Genomic DNA, 24,729 nt, shown 5'->3' on the forward strand with positions numbered 1-24,729 from the left:
AGGGGAGCAAGACTGGAAGGAGAAGGAGCTCATGTAATATGAAGTTTCTAATAGCAGCACTTGGGAAGCAGACGCAGGTAGATCTGTATGAGTTCGAGGCCAGCCTGGTCTATGTAATGAGTTCCAAGTCAGCCAGGCCTACATAGTAAGACCCTGTTTCAAAACAAAACAAGAATGGGAAGAGACCTTCGGGAACTGGAAGCTCACCGCCCCCCCCCCCCTCTTCTTCTATGGAGTTTTGAAGGAAAAGGAAGTAGAAAGGGTCCTTGCTAGAACCTTTCAGGAGGTTCTGGAATGGCTTTGAGAGGTGTGGAGGATTACCTTGGTTCTCATGAGTTGAGACACACATGGTGTGGTAGAGGCGTGAGGACTCTCCAGGCAGCTGCAGGTCTGGTTTCCTGTCCTGTCCTGCGTGTCATAAACTCGTCCTTCTCTCTGGGGAGGGTTGTAAGCCTGCGGTGGAGTGTAGAATGAAGTCTAATTGGTCTTAATAACAACAACCTGGAGTCAGATATTAGGGCGGGAAAGCCGAAAGAGCAGAGAAGCAGAGCAGCAGCCACGAGTTCTGACCTCTGCAAAATCCTCTGACGGAATGGGTGTCCCATCTCTGCAAGACCTTAGACTGAATGCCTTGCACTCCCGTCTCCTTCCGCCTTATGTTCCTCTCTCCACCCAGCCATATCCCTTCCTGTCTCCACCTTCCTAGTGCTGGGATTGAAGGTGTGTGACTCCCAAGTGCTGGGTTTAAAGGTACGTGCTACCACTGCCTGGCCTCTATGGGTACCTAGTGGCAAACTTTGCACTCTGAACTTCAGGGAAGCTTTATTTTTGTTAGATCACAAACAACATCTCACCACAGTGCAGGGACTGGAAGTGGAGAGCTTTGCCTACACGCTCTGTTAAAAGGATTCCAGGCTGCGGAAGCCTGAGTCTTGCTATTGCTCCCTTCCCTTCCTGCCCACCAGCCCTCCTTCCTTCCAGCTCTGTGGAGTGTCTGTCATCCCCTAAGCACTGAGAAGACTTTGAGAAGCCTTTGAAGAAAGAGCTAACTTGCTTTCCTCCCTCGGGCTGGGCAGGGCCTCATGTCAGGCAATTCTACCCAAGGAACTTCCTCCCATCTTTAAAAATTCAAGTGATTCCTTTCAATTAAGTGTCATCCCACATGCTATGGATTAAACTCCATTTCCTCTGGTCTCAGTCTGTTCCCTGTGGTCACAAGGTGGGAAGGCTGTGGAGGGCCAAGGCTTCCCTCAGGCCAGGAACCGGACTGGGTGGTGCCAGGGCCTTCACTGGGGATAGCGGGCACAAAGGCCCACCTCCTAGGAATGGGCTCTCACCTCTCACCACCTAGGTCCCAAAGTCCTTCCCATCTTTATCTTGACATTTCATTCTGGGGGCCCCCTTGCTTGGGGATAGCTAGCGGTGAGAAGCTGCCCTTGTGTCTGTCTATCCCTGCCTCTTTTCTCTCTAGCAAGTCTTTTGCCTTTCTTCCTACCCGGTCCCTACCCGGTCCCCTGTGTTGTCTGGTGGGGGGCAGGGAAGGTGCGCGGGGGTGGGGTGAGGACGGGGGTGGGGTGGTGGTGGTGGTGGGAGCTTGTGTAGGGGTGGGCCTTTGAACGCTACTGCATTGCAGAAGAGTCTGGGGGCAGGAGCAGCCGGGAAGACTTTCTCAGGCCCTTAGCTGCAAGTTGAAAAAGGCCTGGAAGTTCGGGGACAGCGGAACACGTTCCCGAGAAGTCTGGCCTTGAAGTGGGGATTGCAGCAGTGGGAGTGGGGTCAGGGTTTGCGAGGCCCCAGGGTCCAGTTGCTGAGGAAGCAGCCGCAGCTCCCACCCCCTTCTCTCTGGTCCTGGCCTGCTGCCCTCTTAGCTTCTCGGCAGCCACAGATTCAGGCGAAATTCAGCGCTGGCTACTGCCACTCCCCGACTCTGCTTGTGGGTCCTCGCCTGGCTCTGTCCGCCTTTGTCTGCCTGTTTCTCCAGAGCTTTGTGTCTCTCCTCTTTTCTTTTCCTTTTCTAGTTCCAGGGTCCTAGTGTGGTGACTCCAAACACTATTCCCGGAAAGCAACCCCCATCTTCAATTCCCAGGGTCCCACAGAATCAGGGAAGTGGCACCACCCAGCAGGGCAGAGTGAAAAGCGGAAGAGGAGCGCTACACCCTAGCAGAAGGGAGGCGTGGTCCTTCCAACCTGTTGGGGTGCTTTGGACTCTGGGCGCTATCACTTCTGGAGTGGGCTGGAAAGGGATCCCCGACGATGAGTAGGGGTGTGGCCAGGATCAGAGAGAGTGTCTTACGTTGTTCTGTGTCCACCCCCCCCCCCCATGCATGATGCCCTGAGCATTCAGGTTGCTGTTGGGCGGTGGAAACCAGTGGCCACCGTTTAAGTTAATCATATTATGCTCTGGGGAGCAATCTGGGAATCGGAGGGAGGCCTGGAGGGAATCCACGCTCACGCACACACACTCACACACTCACTGCAGCGCGAGCACAATGCTGCTGTTGCTCCTTCCCGCAGGCGGCCGCTCTGCGCCTGGCACCGCCTCTGCCGGGTCCCTACAGCCTCAGAAGAGCTGGGGAAGCCGGTGGCAGAGGCTGGAGGCTGGCACGGCGCCGCGCAGAGAGGAGAGAGGGAGCGCCGAGGGAGTCCCCCCGGGTGGAAGCACCCTGCAGCTGCCCGAAGGGGGTCAGAGGAGATGGAGCCAGGCTGGCGCCTCGCAGAGGGTCCGCTGCCGGGCTCCTCCCGCTAGAGGGGGCAGGATACCCCAGCTGTTTCTCTGGGACCGAGGCCCTGGGAGATACCCGGCGCAGGGCGCTGGTTTTCTGCCCCTCAATCCCCAACCGGCACCGCTGGTCCTCCTCTTGCCACCCGCGAACTCCTACTTTCCCGGGCATCCACTTCCCCAGGCAACATGACTCGGCTGAGCTGGTGCTTTTCCTGCGTGATCCGTTGGGGCAAGTACCTCTTCTCCTGCCTCCTGCCCCTGCGCCTCTGCCTTCGCCGCCAGGTAACGCAAAACCTGGTCCCTTCCAGCCCTCCAGCCGACTCCTCCTTTCCCCCTTAAATTTGATGCATTACCTCTCACTTTCCGAGATTCACCATTGTGGACTTGTCAGCTTGACGTCTCATTAGTGTAGGGAATCCTGGGGAGTCCCTAGCCCATGCTAGCGGATCCAGGAGGGGGAGTAGCTGTCATTCCACAGTGCAAACGCGCTCAGCATCAGAAGACTGAAGGATAGCCCTAAGTCTTGGAATGGTCCTAGAGATTAAGGGACAGGGGATCGTTTTTTTTTTCTTGAGTTTTGTTTGAAATTTATGTAGGAAGAGGAGCCTTTTCCTGGAAATACGTTCCCCCCTCCCCGCCCAAATCTCAGAGGCCCTGGAATCAATACAGAAAGTGAGATGCAAAGGAAGTGTCTGCTAGTGGGCTTCTGGAAGGATCTGCCTATTCAGAAGGGTAGAGGGAAGGCAGAACAGGATAAGGAGAGAATGGGGTCCCTGGGAGGAATCAGCAGGTGGGCTTTAAGGGGTGGTGGTGGTGGTAAGGTAGCACTTGCTGTATTGAGGCTGGGGGTTTTGGTTAAGCATTCTTCTCTCTAGGATCCTTCTAGATAAATCCTGGGTAGTGTCCTCAAAGTAGTTAATGAGGGCCATGGCTAGAATAAGGAACTGGGAATATGGCCAGTAGTCTTGATTTAGCCCCTGGAGGTGTAGGGGGACCCCCCAACAACATGGCTATTGTCCTAGGAGCCTCTAATGAGGGAACTGCTTCCAGAGACTGAGGGTTATGAATTTTTGATCCCATCTCCACTCCTTTGGGGAGCTATCTCAGCTCCAGAATGGTGGGCATAGTAGACCATTATGGTTAAGGGACTCAGTGATGGAGCCGGCCTTTGGATTCTGGCTTTCTCACCTACCTGCTGAGAATCTGGGCTATGGCACTTAGTTGTACTAGTTTTCCTGTGTGTAGAATGGAAATTATAAAAACATCTGTATCGCTGGATTGCAGTGTGGAATGTGAGGTGATTCTTGTAGCTTGTTTAGCAATGTGCTCGCTCTATTGAAGGGTCTCAACAAAAGTGAAGGGTGTTCCTGTCCTGACCTCACTCTGGCCTCCTTCAGGCATGGGAGGCTATCAGTAGTGACTCTTTCCTTTAGCCCTACTCCTCAGCAACTTCTAGCTCCTTTTTTTACTGGTGCTGCCTCAGTGCCTCAGTTTCTCTCTCTGGGTTCCGCAGTGGGGAAAGGTGCCAGCGGGCTTCTACCCCAGTCACGTAAGATATGCTTCACCATCTTCCAGCAAAATCCATTGTCTCTGGGGATTGGCTGGGAGGCAGGCACTGCCTCTGGGGAGTGCAGCGCTAGAGCCCCAGCCACTGTCCCTTAGGCTCTGAGTTCAGATGGTGCGGGAGACTGGTTTTTCCGGCTTTGGGAACAGTCTGCAGTGAGAAATGGCCAGCCAGGACCAGGTCAGTGGATCCAGCCGTCCAGCAATTCCCCTTCCTCATCTGCAGGGTAGGAGAGGATTCACCCACCGTGGCCCACTCTGTCTCCTGGGGCCAGGGCTGACCTGGGGGGCTGTGGCATGGGCGATAGACAGCTGCAGCTGTCTCTTACAGCCTTTGAGGGCCCGAGTCAGGCAGGAAATCAGAGCTGGGAAAGAGATCAAAATCATGGAGCCGGGAAGGAGCTTATTAAAAATTATCAGGATTGAGCCCAGACACCGTCCCCATCCAGGGCACTGGTGGAGGGGAGGTGGGGGAAGGGGAGTGCAGGATGTGTCTATGATCCTTCCTGTGTTGGCTGGGGAAATGAAGGCTGGCTAGGGCCTGTGTGAGACTCTAAATTCCCTCCCGCAGGGCACTCAGAATTTTGGAGTCTGGAGGAGCAGCCTTAGTCTCAGAGAGGTGTTGGGTTTGGGAGGGGGGCCTGGGGTTGTCTGTGCGGGGCCTCAGCGGACATCAGGATGAAGTGCCTGAAGCTCTGGGCTAGTGTCTCATGCCAGAGTCTGCTGATAGGACTGGAGAACCCACCCACTCCTTACCTGCACAGCTGCGCCATGCCATCTAGGAGAGTGGTCCAGAGGCTCTGCCAGGGCTGCCGGCTTCCAGACTCAAGACCTCAAAGAGTGCCTATGGATGGGGGAAATGGCATGGCTTGTCGGAAAGGATGAACCTAGAAGCAGCAGGGTCCAGCTCCTGCCCGCCATCACAAAGTCAGTAGGTCTCATCTTGACCCAGGTCAGAGGAGCACTTAACCTTAGCTCTTCCTTTTGTGCGTCGTGTCCACCTTTGTCCTGCTGAGCATGGGCGGGCAGCTGACCCCCTTCCTGGAGTTGTATTATCAGCTCTTGAATGAGGCCCAGAGAGGACAGGGGAGAGTTTCCGGAACACGGGAGCATGACTCCTGTTCCTGGGCGACCACCTAGTGCTCCCTGGACAACAAAACAAAGAGCTCTACCTCCGGGAGATGAGACATCAGATGCCTGGGGCTCCATGGCTTCAGTCCTAGCTGTGTGACTCCAGCAAGTTGCTCAGCCTCTCTGTGCCTCAGTTCCCCGCACCTTTAAGATGAGTGTTGGTAGGATGGCTGGTGAGAGGGTGTCAGTCTTTCCTGGAATGGAGTAAGTGGCAGAGTCTGGTGTGGGGGGCAGGAGAGGGAGGAGAAGATGTGTGTCTAGCGGCTGGGTGCTATGGGGATCTACAGTTGGGCTGTCCAGCCTTCTGCATCCTCTTCTGGCTTAAAGGTAGGCTTGAGGTGTCCAGCGTCAGGGTAGGAGTGCTCAGTGCAGGAAGAGCAGAGGGATACCTTTGGCCCTGTGGTGTCTGTTGAGCAGGACCCTTAGGAGAAACAGGAGGGCCTGGGAAATCTGGGGTCTGGGAGTCTGAGAACTGTGAGCTGTATCCTAATGCAACCCCGGGAGAACACTCCACTGTCCTTGAGCACAGTGCACTTGGTTATCTGCGTAACAGGACCTGGGGTGGGGTGAGACGTGTCCCAGAGTTCATTCTGGCAGATACTTAGCTTGTTCTTACAAGTTACACACACACACACAAAAAACTTTAAAATTTATATTATTCATCTTTTGTAGTCAGTTTTTGCATAAAAATGTACATTGGGGCTTCAGTAGTGAGAGTCACTGGAAGAGCAGGGGAGGCGCCCATGTGGGTGCCTGGCCCTGAAGCTGGAGCCAGAACCCCACAGCCGCATTTCTGCTCGCCTTCCCACCCTCCCTCAGGCCCCGAAGTTTCTTCTTGTGACACTCAGACCCGCTGGCTTGAAGAGCTCTGTGACCTTCAGATTCTGTGGCAGGTGGGGACAGGGAGTGGCAGTTGAGGACAGGGGGTGGCTCAGTGCCATAATTAGAATCAGGCGAGACACTAGCAGGGATTCTGGAGGGACATGCTCCAGGGGTGGGAAGAATGGATCAGGTGGGCCTTACTCTAGAAAGTTTTAACAAGGCAAGGGGCAGAGCTGGGGGGTGGGGGAGGTGGGCACTGGAGACCATCAGCCTGAGCATTTTGCAGGCAAGGATACTGAGGAGTGGAGGAAGAAGTGAAGTAGCCAGTTTTAATACCATTCCACTCCCAGGCCCATGGACCTTCCCTGGGTGTCTGGAAGCCACCACTGGTCCCAGCCTACAGCCAAGCCTGTTTCTTCAGCTGGCTGCAGTGCAGGGGGCTAGAGGGAGGAGCCCAGAGGTCTCTGTTGCAGAAGGGAGGGCTGAAATGAGGCTAGGTAATGGCTGCCTAGCTGTCTGTTGGGAAGTGGGTGGCACAGGGTGTGGTTGGGCCCCTGGAGTCACCCACAGGGAACCCAGCCAGCTCACCAGTGTGTACCTGGTGTCTGCTGCATGTAACACATTCAGGCCCCAGACCCAATATGGGGCTCCCAAGATGAGAAAAACCTCTAGTGAGTCTACAGCTTTCTGGAACTCAGATCAACGGTCATGACTGGCAGTAGGAAGAAATCCAGGGTCCTGATGACGGGTGGGCATTGCAAGCTTGGGCAAAAGTAGCAGGTAGGGCCGCTTGTATCTATGCAAGGAGAGAATGAAGGGTTTGAGAGAGGATAGGAGATGCTAACAGTAGGGAAATATGTTAGGCCTGTTGGCTTATTGGTTGACTTATCCATTTTTTTTTTTTTTTTTAAAGATGGGTTTTTCTAGTCTGTGTAGTTCTGGCTGTCCTGCAGCTCATTACCTCATCATGTAGACCAGGCTGGCCGCTTGAACTTAGAGACATCCACCTGCCTCTGCCTCTTCAGTGATGAGATTAAAGGCTTATACCATCATGCCATGTTCTTTTTTAAATATTAGTTTTGTAATTTCATTTAACACAGCATGATGACCCATGCCTTTAATCCCAATGCTTAGGAGGCAGAGGCAGGTGAATATCTGAGTTTGAAGCCTTTTTCTGTATAGTGAGTTCCAAACCACCCAAGGCTCCAATAGTGAGGCCCTATCTCAAAAACCAAAAATTATATCTCTCTATGTATATAAGTATGTATGTATCTATTGTGTGTCTCTGTGTATGCATACATGCATTTGTCACTGTGTGTGTGTATATATATATGTGTATGTATCTATTGTGTATGTCTCTTTATGTATGCACATGTGCATACATATGTATGTCACTGTGTATATATGTATGTATGTATCTACCTATCTATTACATATCTCCTTGTGTATGCACACATGTATATGTCACTGTGTGTATGTATGTATATGCACGTGCATGTGTGTATGGAGGTCAGAGGACAGCTCATGGACTTGCTGAGGCATCTCATCATTTTCTGTATTGTTGGCTCAAGGAACACAAACAGGGGCACTCCTATGTCCAGCTCAGGGAGGACATAGCCAGTTATGAAGAGCTGAAAGCAACAAGCCTAGCATTTAACAGCCAACAGTGAGATAGTCATTAGAAAGTACTTCTTTACAGGGAAGGGTTAAAGTACAGGGGAGGCCACTAAGAGACCTGGCGAAGAAGGATAGGGGAGTTTGATTCCTCTAAGGGGACCCTTTGGTAGCCTTGGTTCCAGAAAAGGAGACTGGCGAGTCCCTTCAAGGTATGTTGAGGTCAGACAAGCTGGTGTCACTGTCACTGTGCCTTTGGCCTGGTTTCCGAGGTGATTTTCCCAGACTTCCCAAGCAGCAGCTGGGAAGCATGTCGTCTGTCACAGCAGCCAAGAGCCATGGGAACAGGAGGGGAGCCCTTGAATGAGGATCCAGGAGGGTTGGTGATGGGACCTGGGCAGAGCAAGTGCTTAGGGCACTCAGAGAATTCTGCTGTGTGCTCCAACCAAGAGAAGAGAGGAGGAGGGTTTGTGTGGGGTGACCGTCTGTAGATCCTCATGGCTACGTGGAAAACCAGGGCTCTTTCTGAGCCACTGTTAGCTGGGCTCTAACAGCAGGTTTGGGAAAGGAGAACCTGGGCTTAGGGATGCAGACAGGCATTGAGATGATGGCAGGGGATGCAAGCCCCCTTTCCCAGCCCCAGAGCTCTGCAGAATAGCCTAGAGATGGCTCTCCACCCTCACCCCTCACTTAGGCACTTGCTCTAGGAAGGACCAGAGTTAGACATCTCACTGAAGTGTCCTCTGCTCCCTCACCATGCAATTGCTAGCTGGTCCTTTATGTAGTCCACAGCCTGAGTATCTGGCAGGGTAGGTTTTTCTCAGGTGAAAAGGGAGTGTGTTCCTCTCCTTCCTGGGTCTCTAGGTGAATAGCTTGACTGGGTTGGGAGACTGCCTACCTGGCTTGGGCGACTGTCTACCTGGCTGCACAGATCCCCATGACTCTGGGCTTGTGCTGTGTTGTCAAAGCATGATCCTGGACAGGTAGAAGAGAGGCAGGGGACTTGGAATCCTTTGTCCACATGGCTCAGACATGTGTATCGGAGCCCAGGCCAGAGGACTTTCTTGCTGAGTGACTCAGTCCAGGCAAATGGTCTTCAAGTGCCTACTCTGGGCGGGGCCCCGTCCTTGGCCTTGTGTGTGTTTGTAAGTTGGACCACTTCCTGCTGTTTGTGCGTCCACAGAGGGCGTTGGCTGAGTCCCTGTCCCTCCCTGGACAGCTCTAGAGAACTATTCACAGCCTCCACCCACCCCTCACTTGCTCCAGCCAGGCCAGAGCTCAGGAGGGAAATCGTTTATTATTTTTTGGGGAGGGGGTGTACCCAGACAGTAGGGAGCCTGGGACAGATTCTGTTAGACTCCCTGCAGGACTTCCTGGGAATGTATGTGGTCCTGAACACTGTCCTCTTCCTGGCCTCTTTGTCCCCCTGGGCAGAGATGCAGGAGCAGGGAGGACTGGGGGGCACTATGGTAAAGATACTACATGGGAAAGGGTGGGAAGGCCAGAGCTGAGCTGGTGAGTGGAGGAAAGGAAGAGGAGGGGGAGGAGGGGAGGAGAAGGAGGAGGGGGAGGAGGAGAAGAAGGAAGTGGGAAAATGCAAACCAAATGTTGGCCCAGGGTACAGTCAAGAAAAACAGACGAATCTCGCAGGAGCCTGCAGCGGGCTCCCTTTCAGAGGGCAGGAAGGGCTGGGACAGATGTTGGAGGAAAGAAAGAAAGGGGAGGAAGAAATTGGGGAAAAAAACTGGGATGAAATCCACAGCCTAGGGGCAGGGCCCTGCCTCCCATCACCAGCTTCTCCTATGTCAAGGCCTGTCCTGTTCTGGGGAGCTTGCCTGCTGCAGCAGGGTCCATGTTAGCTGCATGTGTTCAAATGAGTGTGTGTTCCAAGGCCAGGGATCTTGGGGAAAAGCCCAGGTGCCCGGGGGTGTAGAGACTGTGCCATCAGAATCTGTCTGTCCATTGATCTTCTGGAAGGTTCTGGAGTGGGGTCCCTGCACTGGTCTGCAATTTGGAGCAGATCTTCGGCTGCAAGACCCCGGATCAGGAGGAGGCAGGAGGGGGCCTACATGGCTTCCAGGGGTGCTGTGCTTGTGGAGGGTGTGGCTTCCTAGAGCCCTGCTGTGGGTAGACACCCACCTCTTGGCCCTTTTCCGTCTCAAGCCCCCTGCTAAGCTGAGTTTCTTACCCCCTAGCCAGCGGTGGAGTCTGGGAGGAGAGAAGAGAGAGGAGGCTGGGACAAGGGGAGGAGTGGCGAGGAGGGGGGGTGTAGGAGGGGAGTGGAGGCCCAGATGCTGACTGAACCAGCCGCTTAGGACTCTGCTCTCCCTTCTGCCTGCTCGGTGGGCACTGCAAGCTCAGGGGGGGCCCTTGGTAGGCCCCCACGTGGCCCGCAGCACAGGAACCGGACCCTGTGAAGATGACGTGGATTTGTCTGTCCTGCATGCTCTGGGTAGGTTCTTGTTGCTTTAGCTCTGAGGTCCCATCGCTATCCCGCTAAGAGCCTTTACAGGGTGGTGGGTGGGTGGGGGTGGGGGTAGGGATGCAGGGAGTATGCATAGAATAGACTGAAGCCGTAGGCTCTGGGTTCTGCCTCTGCCTCTGCCTCTATAGGTCCTTCAATCTCATTTTCTCATCAGCCGGCTGTTGAAGTAGGCACTGTAAGCAGAATCAGAAAGTTTTGTTTCTTTTTAAGAGCCTGTTTTGCTACTCTGAACAGTGAGGTGGAAATCATCACTCCCTTCAGTAACACGGTGCATGAGCCTGAGGAGGAGTGGTCAGTGCATGGGCTGGGGTGGGAGATGGGGAATTGGGGACACAGAACAGTCATCTGGGATCTTAAACCCGAAAAGCCATGCCAACGGGAATTCTGTTTCTGTCATGTTTGTCTCTTCTAGACCTTTCCTTCAATGTCGCCCATTCTTATCAGGATTTCCCTGCCTTGCCTGTCTCTCCTTTGAGAAGATGCATGCAGGGCTAGGGGTCTGCAGGCAGGTCCGGCAACCACACTGGAAGGCTACACTAGAAGCAGTGGTGGGCAGAGGATCCTAGGAAGGGGGATGGGAGAGGGACTGATGCTGCAGGGAGTGGGGTAAGAGGAGACCCCTTTCTCAGAGGGACTCTGCAGGGCTGTGGGAGGTATGCACAGGGGTCAGGAGGGCTGAGCTTGCTGAGAGCCATCCATGGCTGGCTGGGGGAAGGGGCTTCAGATGGGTGAGCGGCCAGATGTGGCTTGCCTGCCCTTTCTCTGTTCTAGACAGTTAGTCCTCAGGAAGCTGTCAAGCCAAGGGCAGGCTGAGGCTGAGGGAAGTGATGGGGAGGGACTAGGTATTCAGGACCACACTGTGGAGGAGGTGAAGGTTTTGGGTGGCCCATGGGTACCATGAGATGTCTGTCTCTAGATGGAGACCCATGAAGTATCCCAGACAGGGGATGTTCCAGTAGTTGGATGGGCTGCTGCTGTCTGTGAGATGAGGGTGTTGGCCATGTTCCTGTCTGGGCTGAGGATGCTGGTGGGGTAGGGTGTCCTGCAGGAAGGATGCAGTTAGGCTCTCATGGAATGCATCAAGAACACTCAGTAAGTACTTCTGCTTTGAGAAAAGGGCCTCAACCCAGTGTGCCTCAATTTCCTCATGAATGGAGAAAGGAACTTTTAGAGAACTTGCTGGCATAGAGTGCCTTAGTGCCCGGCACAGTGCCTGGCACACAGTGAGGTCTTTGAATGTGGATGCCCTCCCTGGGAACAGGGCCTAGGGCTCAAGGGAGGTGTGGATGGTCTTCCTTGAGCTTTTGTTAAACCAGTAGAACCTTCATCTTTCCTTATATCCTCCCTCTCCACCTTCTAAGGCCACCCAGGGTCTTTGTGTCTTTCTCCAGGGGGAGGGCACACACTGGCAGAGGGAGCATCCCGGAATGCTGTGTCCTGCCTGTGGCTACTGTCACAGTCTTTCTTCCTCTAGGGTGGGCATTGATCAGGCTGGGGTTTGTTGGCAGCCACAGGGGAGAGGACTTGGTGGCACCAATCAGAAGAAGGGCCTAGACAGAGGAGGCTATGGAAACACTCCAGGGAGCCATCTGCATGGAGAGGGACCTGGCTGTGCGGCATCAGGCAGTTCTGGGCTCGAATCCTAACTCCATTTACCAAATGGGCAGCGTTAGTGAAGACTGCTTCTTCTCTGAGCCTCAGTTTCCCTATCTGTAAAGTAGTGAGACATACAGAGTAAGATCAAAAGATTGGGGACCAAGGTCTCTCTCCTATTCCACACCTCCCTGGCTTAGGGGAATCCCATGTATCTGGGTGTGATGGGCCTGGATCTTTCTGGGAAGGGCATGGTGGGACCGGGCTCGTGAGGGCTGTGTCTCTTCTAACTGTTCAGGGACTCTGCCTAGCTCTCCTGGGGCTGAGAACTGGTTAGCTGTGCAGCCTCAATGGGGCCAATCAGGAGAGGGTCTGAAGGAAGCAGGCCTTGTGCCCAGGGCATGTGGGTTCACACGTTCTTTTTGGGAAGCGCTGCAGATGTTACATGCATGAAGTCACACATCTGTGGCCCAGAGCCCTCACGAGCCCTAGGAGCCAACTTTGCTTTATTAGCTGAGGCCATAGCAAAAGCATTATGCGGAAGTTGGTTTTCCCACCAAACGCTTCCAGTTGCTGTTTACACAGTTGATGGGGTTTATTGAGAAAACGATCACACATCTATTCATTGACTGTGTTGGTGTGCAGTGTGGAGGCATACTGCATCCTTTCCTTCTCGCGAGGACACTGGCTCTCAGGCTGGAGGCTGACTCATTTGGCCCGAACCACGAACTGGAACCGAGCTCAGCCCTGACTTTGCCCTGAGCAAGCTCAGTGACCAAGGAGTGGTCCCTTGACTCCTCTGGACCTCCCAGAAACTTGATGCTGTTCTCCAAGGCCAGCTGTAGACGGTGACAGGTCCCAGTTTCTGAACTTTCGAGATCCTTTCGAGGGCTGAGTGAATATTTCAGTCAGAAGGTTCTAAATGAGCCCCTGTGTTCCTTGAGCAGTTCTGGTCAGGCTGCTCCTCCACTGACCTGGCCTTCTCGCTCCTCTTCCCTGATGGAGGGGGTCCAGTCAGACTGCAAGGTCCTAACCAGCACCAGCAACCAAACCCTCCTGTTTCCTTAAAGTGACCCGTGAAGCACACAGGTAGAGGCGAAATAGCACATTGTCTTTCCATGGGATTGACAGGAAGGGCCACATGCTGAGGTTTGACCCTGTCCCAGCATTCCTGAGCTGTGTAACTACGGCTGCCTTTTCACATTCTGTGCCTTGGGTTTTCCTCCTACCTGTAGGGCTAATAGCCCCCCCCCCCCACTGCTAGAGATGGAGCCCACAGTTTCACACATGATGAGCTTTCTGCTGCTAAGTCATGTACCCAGTTACTAAAATTTCAGTGGGAATCCACATACCTTCAGGCAAATGCCTCTCACACACTAGAGTTCAGTAAACTACAGCTCCCCTAATACCAAGCAGTAGAGGCAGGATAGAAGGTGGTCTCCTGCTTAGCCAGCCAGGGCTTTCCATCCTGAAAGTTCTTCATAGTAGGACATTCAGGGTCAATGTGAATGAGGCCATAGGAATAGTGCAAAAGCCCCCAGTGTTCAGGTTTTCCTCTACAGAGCTCAGAGCATGACTTGTCTGGGTGCAAATCTTACCTCCCCCACTGTGCTGGTGGTTAGGGTCTTCTTCTTCTTCTTCTTCTTCTTCTTCTTCTTCTTCTTCTTCTTCTTCTTCTTCTTCTTCTTCTTCTTCTTCTTCTTCTTCTTCTTCTTCCTTTTCCTCCTCCTCCTCTTCCTCCTCCTCCTCCTCCTCCTTCTCTTTCTCTCTCTCTCCTTGTCAGCTTGATCCCTGGGAAGAGAAAGCCTCAGTCAAAGACTTGCTTCCGTCATTCCATCAGATTAACCTGTAGGCAAGTGTGTGTGTGTATTTTATAGACTTGTGATTGATGTGGGAGGGCTCAGCCACTGTAGGTGGTGTCCCTGGGCAGGTGGGCATGGACTGTATTTAAATGTAAGCTGAGCAAGTTATGGAGAACAAGCCATAAGCAGTGTTCCTCCACTCTGGCCCATCCCCCAGGTTCCTCCCTGGGTGTTCCTTAATCATGGACCTTTAGGAAGTAGCCACCACCCTCACCCCCTCAAACCGGTTGCTTTGGGCTGTGATATGTGTCCTGGCAGCTTTCTCTCTGTGCCTTATCCATCTATGTGCATGTCTTCAACTTGCACACTTTCCTTTGAACCTCACTGATTCTGTGAGGCAGGAAGGGACGAGTGGTCTATCTTTGGTCAATAGAGGAGGGTTGTGGAGGAGAAGAGGGATGTTTAAGGCTGCCCTGCCAATGAACTCAGTGTTTCTGAGACAAGGGGATGGGTTGGGGAGGCCATTGTACCTCTGGGTTGAAGAAGATTTTATCCAGCACCCTAAAAGGTGAAGGATGGTTTGGGAGATTGTGGTGAGAAACCAATTAACTGCTTGGCCACTTAAACTCCTTCTTTGCCTTGTCCATCACTGGGGGGGGGGTGGTGCTTCAAGCAACTTGTAGCCAACGATAACTTGTATGAGTGTTACCAAGAAGCAGGGCGCTCATCTGGACTTTAGCAAGGGAATGGTTAGTAATACACACACATACACACACACACACACACACGATGGTCTTGTGTAGTTCAGGTCAGCCTTGAACTCACTATGTATGAGGATGATCTTGAACTACTGATCCTTCTATATCGACCTTCCAAGTGCTGGGGTTAGAGGCATGCACCACCATGCCTGATTCTACCTGGTGTTGGTAATAAACCCAGGGACTTGTGCATGTTGAGAAAGTGCTCTACCAACTGAGCTAAGTCCCCAGTGGTTGTATTTTAGAGTCAAAGTTTTGCCATGTAGCCCAGGCTGGCCTTGGACATGCTGTGTAGCCCAGGTTGCCCTCAGACTGGCCCTCCTTTTCTGCCTCTGTCTCCTGAATGCTGTAATTACAGGCTTCTGCCACCAAACTCAGTTCAGGAGATACATTTTCTTTTTTTTTTTTAAATAAAATTATTTATGTGTCTTAATGTTTCACCTGCATGTATGCACTGTGCCATGTACCCATGGAAGTTCAACAAAGAACTGGGGTTACAGATAGTTGTGAGCCACCTTGTGGATTCTGGGAATTAAACTCAGGTCCTCTGCAAGAACGCCCAGTGTCTCTTAATCACTGAATCATCGCCTGAGCCCCAAGAAGATAAATCTTCAAACTACGTTCCCAGAAGAAGCGACATCTCAGAACACTAGTATAAGGGCTAAGAATGACCGAGGGTGATTAAGACAGGGGCCGGTAGATGACTCTTTCTTTATCCAGGCACACTGGTGTGATAGAACGCTAGGCCTCTCTCCTGGGATCATCACTCTGGACAACTGGGGATACCTCAGTCAGAGATCACACTAAGTGCAGGACTTGGGACTTTGTCTTTGACAGACCGGAGTCTCAGTTGAATTTTACCTCATTTACATGACCCAGGGTGGTTCCTCAGCCTCCTGTTTCTGCGAGGGCTAAAGGAGGCCATCTGGTACCTGGCTCTGTTCACAGTCCTCAGATTGTCTACATCTTTGTGACTTCCTGGTTCTGTGGTTGATTTCACTCAGGGAAGCAGAAGGTTTCGATACAGTGACGCCAGGGACTAAGTCATGGAAGAGCTTGGGAAGGGGGAAGAGGAGCAGGAAAGAGGGGTTGAGGAAAGGAGAAGAGAGAGGAGGAAGGTGGAGGTGGTGAGGGTGAGGAGAGATATGGGAGGTTCATGTGGGTCGGGGATTGGGAGGCAGGCCCTGGGCCCTGTCTCAGCAGCTCCCCCAGTGGAGTTCTAACTGGAGAATTTAAAGTCATGAGATCTAGAAGGTTGCGCTGGTAGAGAGGTGGGTCCTGGACAATTTTGTACAGTCCCTGTATGGTGAGAGGACTTAGTTAGCTGGGCCAGCCAGATGGCAGATGCTGCCAGGAAGTTGCTGGCTAGGACAGTGATCAGGCTGGATTGCACTGAGGAACCAGCCATGGGGGTTGAACTGGAACTTGGGACCAGAGCACCCAGTTCTACTTTTGTGTGAGAAAGCTGAACTTGTGTTTAAACCAGATACCAAAGGGGTGGGTATGTGCTTGAGTGGTCGTGTACTTGCCTAGAATTCTGGGTTCAATCCTTAGTACTAGGATTTTAAAAAATAATTTGTTTATTTGTATTTTACCTGAATCGCTGTTTTGCCTGCATTTATGTCTGTGTGAGGGGGCCAGGTTCCCTGGAACTGGAGCTACAGACAGTTGTGAGCTGCCATGGGGGTGCTGGGAACTGAACCTGGGTCCTCAGGAAGAGCAGTCAGTGGTCTTAACCACTGAGCCATCTCTCCAGTTCCTGCATTGTATTACTTTAAAAAAGGTTATGGAGGCACAGAATGGTAGCTTAGGGGTGCAATGCCTGGGAAAAGCCTGCGTGGATTTGGGAGTGGGCGGTGGGAGTGGGTAGGGATGATTTTCCTGATAGTATGAGTTAGCACAGGCTCTTCCCTGGGTATCGGGAGGCCAGGGGAAGCATTTTGGGGTGAGTGTGAGGCTATGGCCCTGCAGAGTTCAAGTTGTTCTGATGGCGTTGGAGGTCCTGGAAGCCGTTGTGACAGCCTGAGGCCGAGGGGACAAGGCTAGGAATGGGCAGAGGAGCAGAACTGGAAAGCAGGAGAGGGATGGTCTGTGGAGAGAATTAGGAGGCAAAAGTCACAGGATCTGGCGACTGGCTGCTGGGAGGGTGGGGGAGGGTGGGGAGCAGCCTGACTCAGAGTTTTCCACCAGGGTGACCAAGAACGCGGCTGGCCCTTAATTGGGGGCTCGAGAGGGGTATGAGAAGGTGATCTAGAGGGGGAAACCTGAAGGGCAGGTGCTCAGAGACCCCCAGACGAAGGGCGAGGAGACCTCGAGGGCTGGATGGCCAGGTGGCAGGGGCAGGGGCCAGGGTGACGCTTATCTCAATTTTTGGCTGTCCCATCTTCCAGGATGCCTGGCTCTCTGGCCAGAAGACTTCTGTCTTTTTCTAGTCACCCAGAACTGCTTAGCCACAGACAAGGGCCAAGCTGAGGCTTTTCTCACAGTGGGTGGGGGAAGCTCTTGGACCCCTGGAGAACACAACCCTTTGCCTCTCTGCCCTTTGAGGCAGGGAGTTGCCTGCAAGCAGCTTTTCCCAACCAGGACCAAGGCCTGGCTAAGGCCCTTGATGGTCCAGCCAGTTGTGCCCCACCCTCTGGCTCGTTGAATGGAGAGAGGGAAGGGCTGAGATGGGCCAAGGCTTGAGGCTGTGAAAGCCCTCACTGCTGGAGCTTATGGGCAGGGTAGAATGGCTTCCAGCTGGACCCCTTCCCTTCTCCTGGCTCTGACTCTGGCCTGTAGGAAGGTGGGACAGGGCCGGAGTCACCAGAACACCCCTCCTTGCATTGTAGCCATGTCTCCCTCTGCCTCTGGGCTTGCCTGCTAATCCAGGGAGGGAAGGGCCTGGCTGTGCCCCATGTGGCTGTCTGCCGCTTGTCAGGAAAGCGGCAATCATTGTCCTAACAAGCCATCGCCCTTGGATGGCACTGCACTTTTTATGGGCTTGTTGACTTTATGGGCCTCTTTCTCATCCTCTGCCTGAACCTGAGGAGCAATCCCAGATGGGGAAGGAGGGCAGGGTGGCAGCCAGATTCAAATATCAGCCTGCTCTTGTGGCAAGGTCTGCCTTTGGTCTTCAGGGTTGGGACATTTCTTTGAGTGTCAGAAGGAGGAGGCTCACCCGCTCTACACTCTCTCCTCCACCATCCTGTCTTGTCCCTTTCTATAGCATCACTGGACACCTTGCTTCCTAGTGAGGGACGCTGAGGCTAGCAGAGTCCCTGCTCCTCCTCTGGGATGACAGACGTGACTGTGGTCCCCATAGGTGTCCCTCACATCCAGTACTCCTCACAGCTGTCATGGAGTCCCTCATCGCTCACCCTGTCTACTGCAGACCTAAGCTTTTCACTGTATTGGGTACTTGGAGGCCTAGAGAAGTTTGCTGATGCTCGCAAGGCCACACAGCCTAGGGAGCAGGTCTCCAGATTCCAGGCCCAGTGTTCTTCTGTCAGAGTTGGAAGGAAAGAGCACCCAGGGCTGCTTAGATGGTCCAAGCAGGTCAGAGTCCTTGGAGCATCGTCTGCCTTCTAAGTCCACCGCAGTTTATAAATTCAGGCATCACAGGACAGGAAGGCAGGATCACAAAGCCAGACATGAGCCTGGATATTCTCTTAACAGTCTGGAAGGTATCACTCGCCTCCTTCCTGCCCACTAGGCAGTAAGGACTTTTTCTGTGCTCTGGGAAAAAGGACTTTTCGTAAGGCTTTGACAGAAGAACTGGACGTGGGGGTGTAGGACAGGGAGTTTGGGAAGGTTAGCTGGAATGTCAAATATTTTTTTCTTTTAATGGAAAGGAGGAGGGGGATTGGGGTACTTTGGGATTCCTTCTTGCCTACCTCACAAAGTCCTCCAGCTAGAAGTCAAGTTCCCTCTGTGTTCTCCCCCCCGTCCCCCCCTCCCCCCTGGCCAGGTCATGGCTGGGGCCCCTCCCTAGGCTGTCTGACAAAATTGATCAGGAAGTCTGAAAACCAAAGTCTGAGCTGGGAAAATGGGGGGTGGGGGAACAGCAGAATGGAGGGCCCTCACTAGACCCAGGCTGTAGCTGTCTGGACTAGCAGACCCCTGGCTGGCGTTTGGGGTGTGGGGCCGGGTATTCAGGATCTGCTCAGTGAGAGCTGCTGCTCACTATGACCACCAGGAAGCGCTGCTGGACTCTGGACGCTGTTCATAGGTTGCTTTACCTCTGCCCTGGACTTGCCTCTGCTTCCCCAACCTTTCACCTAGTCTGCCTGTCTGTCTTTGATTTCAAAACAGTCTCAAGCTTCAGAAGGGTTGAAAACACCACACAAAGACTGTTCTCTCCTGAACATTGGGAGAGTGAGTTACTGACACCCTCCCCCCCACTCCACCTTAAATATCTTCCTGATTTTCCCACAAGGACTTGGATTTCGTAGGGTACAGAGGTCATTATCAGAGGTTGACAATGTGAGGATGTCACTACTATCTAACGCTCCGATACTGTGGCATTTCACTGGGTGCCCCGAGATGTCCTTAAGGCCACCACAGACATCTAGTTCAGAAACAGCCAGTGCCTTTGCTGCAGTGTCTGGAGTCTCCTCCCGTCTGGGAGTCTCTGCCGTCCCTTGACTTACGTAACCTTGTCACTTGTGAAGGCTCCAGGCCATTTCATTTGTAGCCGGTGCCTCGGCTTGGGTCTCGATTAGATTCAGGTTGTGGCTTTTGGCAGGAATATCACAGAGTGACACTTTGTTCGCGGCCAGCCCTCCCAGGTGCGCGACTTCTATTCATCCTGCCCGGGTGACGGTGGCTTACTTTGAACACTTGATTGGCATCTGTCTGGGAAATCTATCTCCCACTTTATTTATTTTTGAGACAGCGTCTGTCTCAGGCTGACCTTGAACTTGGGGATTCTAGGTGTGCCACCACACCCAGCTCCATCCTCTGTCACTAGACGCCTGGGGAGGAGAGGAGCTTCGAGACTCTATATTCTATTTTGACTTCTTCGTTTGTTATTTTTTCTCACAATGGGCTCTTTGAAGCCATTGCTGTCATCGTGTGTCTTGATGCTCGACTCTTCCCTGGTGTGGCCCTTGGGAGCTCCTAGTCCTTGTCTGTCCCTCTTTGTCTCCTGGTTCCCTCTTCGCTGTGTGCCTCTATTCATGTTCGCTCTCTCTATGTACTTGTGGCTTGCGCCTTTCTTCTCCTTTGCCCTTATCTCAGTCTGCCCTGTCTGAGTCTCTGCGGCTTGTCTCTCTCTCAGTCTGCTTCCTCCTCCTCCTCCTGTCTGTTTCTTCCTGTCTCTTTGGCTTGCTGCCCCTGACCCAGCCTCATTTTGCCTGCATCTCTGTGTTTTGGTGGCACCTAGTGTTGTCAGACAGGAGTCCCAGGTTTGCTAAGTGTATGGACCACTCCCAAACCAAGTTGTCCTCTCTAGCCATGTCTCCGAGCTGAGAGGCACAGGGACAAGGAGTGGGAGGATTGCTTAGAGAGCAGGACTCCTCTGCACACGTAAAGCCCATGGCCTGGCCTCAGCATGTGCCCAAAATGGTCACTAGATTGTGTCTATGTCCTGGCCAGTCCCTGCCGAAGAGGGACCAGTGGAGACAGGGGGGAGTGAGATTGTGGCATGCAGTACTTCCTCCAGGAGTCCCCCGAGCAGGAAGTCCATAGTCCATGTAGAGATGAGCTGTGGAGTGGGCATTGTCGTGTGCTCTCTTGTGAGGCTACACAGGACAGACGGTCAGAACTTTGTATGTGTTTGTAGTGCTGTCTGGAGGGGAACCGATGACTCTGTGTGTGTGTGTGTGTGTGTGTGTGTGTGTGTGTGACCTGCCAGCCTAGGTACAGCTGACAGGTAAGCTAGAAGCACGCTCTGAGAGCCAGCCTGGTGCTCTTCTCACAGGGGAAGCAGGACAGTCTCAGATAGGGTCTTAAGAGGATTGTGTGTTCCAGGGATATATGGTTCACTGGCACAAAGAAATAAAATAAAATGTAACATACTATATTTTCATAAGACTAGGGGTATTGCTTGGCAGCGGAGCACACACTTAGCATGCTCAAGGCTCTGGGTTTGATCCCCAGAATATTTTGATATTGTAAAGAATAGGAAATAAGGTCTGGAGTGATGACTCAGTGGTTAAGAGCACTGGCTGCTCTTCCAGAGGACCTGAGTTCAGTTCCCAGCAACCACAGCCATCTATAATGAGATCTGGTGCCCTCTTCTGGCCTGCAGGCACACATGGAAGGAATGTTGTATACATAATAAATAAATAAATCTTAAAAAAAGAATAGGAAATAAAAATAAAGGTAGAAGAGACCTCCTGGAGTAGGGGAAAGTTTGAGAGAAGATAGGGAAGTGGCATGCTGGGATGTGGGCTGGAGAAGTTAGGGACCACCCACAGTGGAATGGATAAAGTAGCTGCACTCACGCAATGGAAAACTATACAGGGGCGAAGCGGAAGGAGCGGCTGCATTCCATCAGAACAGGCAAATGTTGGATGAGGGGCCCTGCACACCGCAGTGCATACTGGCAATTCCATTTCTGCAGAGTTTAAGATCCAGCGAAGTAATTCACTGACAAGAGAAGTTCCCTCAGTATGGGATGGTGTACGGTTAGTGTGTAGAAGGCACACGGAGGGTGCGTGGTTGGTGTGATGTGGTGTGGGAGGTGCTAACTGAGGTGCCCTGGGCAAGCTGTGCACTCCTTTTGGTTTCCATGCTTTATGGTCCCAGGGAAGTAAATAAAGGACCTTGCACATTTAAACCTAGTTGCTTAACTGCGTTTTAATTCGCATCCTAACACCAGAGTAATGGTGAGGAGAAATATGGATGGGAGCCATGGAGGGTGACCCCTGGGTTCTAGTCTACAGTCACTGCCTGGCCCTGTCCACTGATACGGCTAGTCTGGGATCCTGGGATGAATGTCCATTACTTCTGTACCATTCTTGACCCTGAGGCACCTCTTTCCTTCTGGGGCTTTTGCCTTGGTTTTTCTCTATCCTGCCAGTTTTTTTTCCTCTGTCCCCACCTCCTTCCTGGTACCTCAGTATTCATCTGACTGACCTCCGGGCTTCTCTTCCTACAGCCAGAAGACCTGGAGGCCCCCAAGACCCACCATTTCAAGGTGAAGGCCTTCAAGAAGGTGAAACCTTGTGGCATCTGCCGCCAGGCCATCACTCGGGAGGGCTGCGTTTGCAAAGGTTCGTGACCAATGGGACCCAGGGCATGCTGCTGTTGTTGTTGGATCCGTCTAGTTGGGGTGGGTGGGGTCACCGCTGGGTGCATGTGCCCGTCTTTCATCTGTTGTAGGCATTGAAAACCTAGATGATAAGCATGTGGAGTGTGTGCTGACGTGTGGCAGGTGAGATTGTATGAAGATACAGGCCTAATGTGGATGGTAAGCAGAGCAGACAGCGTAGGGATGTGGTGGTAGGCGGGTGGCATATGGTTGGGGTGGAGGAGTCCTGTAAAGGGTTGTGGCAGGTGGGTAAAAGTCATGTAGAAGCCTTAGAAATCAAGCTCTGATGGATGGAGCCGGGTGGTGGTGGCGCATGCCTTAGATCCCAGCACTCAGGAGGCAGAGGCAGGTGGATCCCTGAGTTCCCTGATTTGGAGGCCAGCCTGGTCTATAGAATGAGCCCCAATACAGTCAGGGATACAGAGAGAAACCTTGTCTTGAAAAGAGAACAAACAAACCAAGAGAGAAAGGCATGGTGCTGTGTGAAAAGCTGTATAGTTAGATTTGGGAAGCGTGGAAGGTACTTAGCTGGTGTATGGAGGAACATGGCCGGCTGTGGGAAGTGTGCTGAAGGCATGTGATGGGTAGACAGAAAGCACATGGTTGGCATGTAACAGCTGTGGTTTGGTATATGGAGGATGTGCGGTTGGCATGTGGCAGGGTTTGCGGTTAGGAAGTGGAACGTGGTGGGCGTGTGGAAGGTACATGGGAAGGTTCATGCCTGCTGTGTGGAAGGCGTTTGGCATGGGGAATGTGCAGTTGGAATATGCAAAAGGCATGGTTGGTGCATGCAAGGCACGGGAATGGCATGTGCCTAGCATCAGCGGTGACACAAACAAATTGAGCCACTTTTGGGTGGTTTGGGTTGACTTTAAGCAGCCCCAAATCACTGTGGGCTACTGGACTTTTCCAGTCACTATTATGTGCTTTTGAAGGGCCTCTCTGTCCCAGAGACAAGACAAGAAGTCTGTCTTGTCACAGATCCTAGAGGGCGATCAGCACCTGTGACTGACACCCTCGTCCCCAGTTGCTCTTGTAGGTGCAGTTCTCCTTTCAGCCACACATCCTGTCTGTCACCAGGGTCCCCATGTGGCCTAGTCGCTGCGCTTCCCACTATGTCTCCCAGCCAATCAGCTGCCTCTCCAATCCAGGCTCCAGCAGCTTCCCTGGTCTGAAGAGTGTGCATATAGTTACACCAAAGCCCTGGTTAAAGCTATTGGAGTCCCACTGCCTTAGAGATACAGCCCTTAGCTACAGTCCCACTAGGTTCAACCCGCATCCTTCCCCATGCCAAGGGATTTGTGTGCTCTTTCCTGCCCAGCCTCTCAGCCTGTGCTCCTTCCTCCCTATGTGTCCAGCCCAGAGGGGGCAGGCGGGGGATACTAGCACCCATAACAATTGCTAAGGCACTTACTGAGGACCACATGCCATCATGCATCGTCTCATCCGGTACTCACAGCATCTGCAAGATGTTGGTCTTATATCTGCTTTCTAAGTGAAGAAACTGAGGTTGGTGGTGATTGTGTCTCGTGTTGACTGGTCGGGTTAGAGCAGGGAATTCAGGATCTGAATTTTGAATGGGTCAAGGGAAAGCAGTTGTGTATGGAAGTAGGAATGTGTGTGTGTGTCTGTGTGTATGTGTCCAGGAAAGACATGAATGGCTCATAGACATTATGGCCCATACCGAACCAGCAATCTAGAATGCATGCAATATCTGGATTAGCCACATGGCGTCGCCCTCCTCCCTCCCAAGAGCTCTAGCAAGGACTCCACACGGGAGCTATGGAGAGGGTTTATGGAGGCTTTGCATTTTTATTGTATAATAGACCCATTCTGCCCTGTACCTTCAGGTCACAAAAACTGGCTTCTGTCTCCCCTTGCTCTCCACTCTCTTCCTCCAGGAGTTTCCCGCTCATCTGAGAGGCTCCAGTGGGAGCAGGGAAAGAGGGAATTTTAGGATTTGAAGTGTGACTGTGGGCACATCTCTGCCTAGTTTCCTTTGGTGTTCAGATATCTGTGTCTAGTCTCCCTGATGACTTAGTCCATGAGTTCTCGAAGGCAGGGGCCCTGGTTCCCACATGTATGGGAGTCTCCCAGTTTCACCCTGAATCTCGAGGCAGAGGAGACCACGGGCCAGAGGAAAGCCTGGACTCCAATCCAGACACCACCAGGCCACATGACGTCCAGGAGCAGTCCAGCAAGGAGGAGGGGGGATGGCTCTGGACTTGGCCACATGCGAACCTCAGCAGAAGGGGTAGGATTGTCTTGACTGGGCCAGGGGTGGGAGAAGTCGGCGTGGATCAAATCTGCTGTGGAACAAGGGGATTGTGGTGGCATGAGGTGAATGTACCATCTAATTTGCCCATCCATACTGCCCTCCATCCATCTTACCCATCTGACCATCCTTCTGTTGTTTGTCTATTTATCCATGCAATTTGCCCATCCATCCATCCATCTATCCATCCATCCCTTCATCCATCCATCCATCCATCCCTTCATCCATCCATCCATCCATCCATCCATCCATCCATCCATCCATCCATCCATCCATCCCTTCATCCATCCATCTGTCCACATCCATCTATTGACCCATCCATCCAGGGCCACCAGATATGGCTGTACAATTTCTTCTCTAGCAGAGGGTCTGTGGTTGACAAGCCCTTGTATGACTTCTGGGACTTGACTTGACTGGGCCAGCAAGGGAATGAAGAAAAGACAGACACATACACACAGAGAGACAGAAGTACCTGGGATTGGGTGGACTAGGCTGGCGGATGGCGAAACTGCAATAGCCTAGGAGACTGGACCAGGGATGCTCAACAAGGGACATGAGGGAGTGCTTGGAAAATTCCCTTGGGAGGTCAGATAGCTGGGAAGGTCAGCTAACTCACCCAATGCAGGTGCTGCTTCCCCCTCTGTGTACCTGCAGGTCCTTCTGATGCTTGCAAGCTGAGCCATCTTCAGGACTGGTCATTACAGGGGTATGGACACTAAGAGCTACC

At 52.7% G+C, this 24,729-nt stretch overlaps 1 protein-coding gene across 4 annotated transcripts in view; it reads left to right on the top strand.

The window, feature by feature from the left end:
- Positions 1-24,729, top strand: part of Tns1 (tensin 1) — a 222,497-nt gene that overhangs the window by 24,390 nt on the left and 173,378 nt on the right. For all 4 annotated transcript variants that reach the window (XM_057762193.1, XM_057762194.1, XM_057762195.1 and 1 more), the window contains exon 2: positions 21,575-21,689. In XM_057762193.1, coding sequence (XP_057618176.1) covers positions 21,575-21,689 — 115 coding nt within the window. The remainder of the gene's footprint in view (positions 1-21,574; positions 21,690-24,729) is intronic.

The sequence above is a fragment of the Chionomys nivalis genome, chromosome 2 (genome assembly GCF_950005125.1).
Source record: "Chionomys nivalis chromosome 2, mChiNiv1.1, whole genome shotgun sequence".
NCBI classification, from domain to species: domain Eukaryota; kingdom Metazoa; phylum Chordata; class Mammalia; order Rodentia; family Cricetidae; genus Chionomys; species Chionomys nivalis.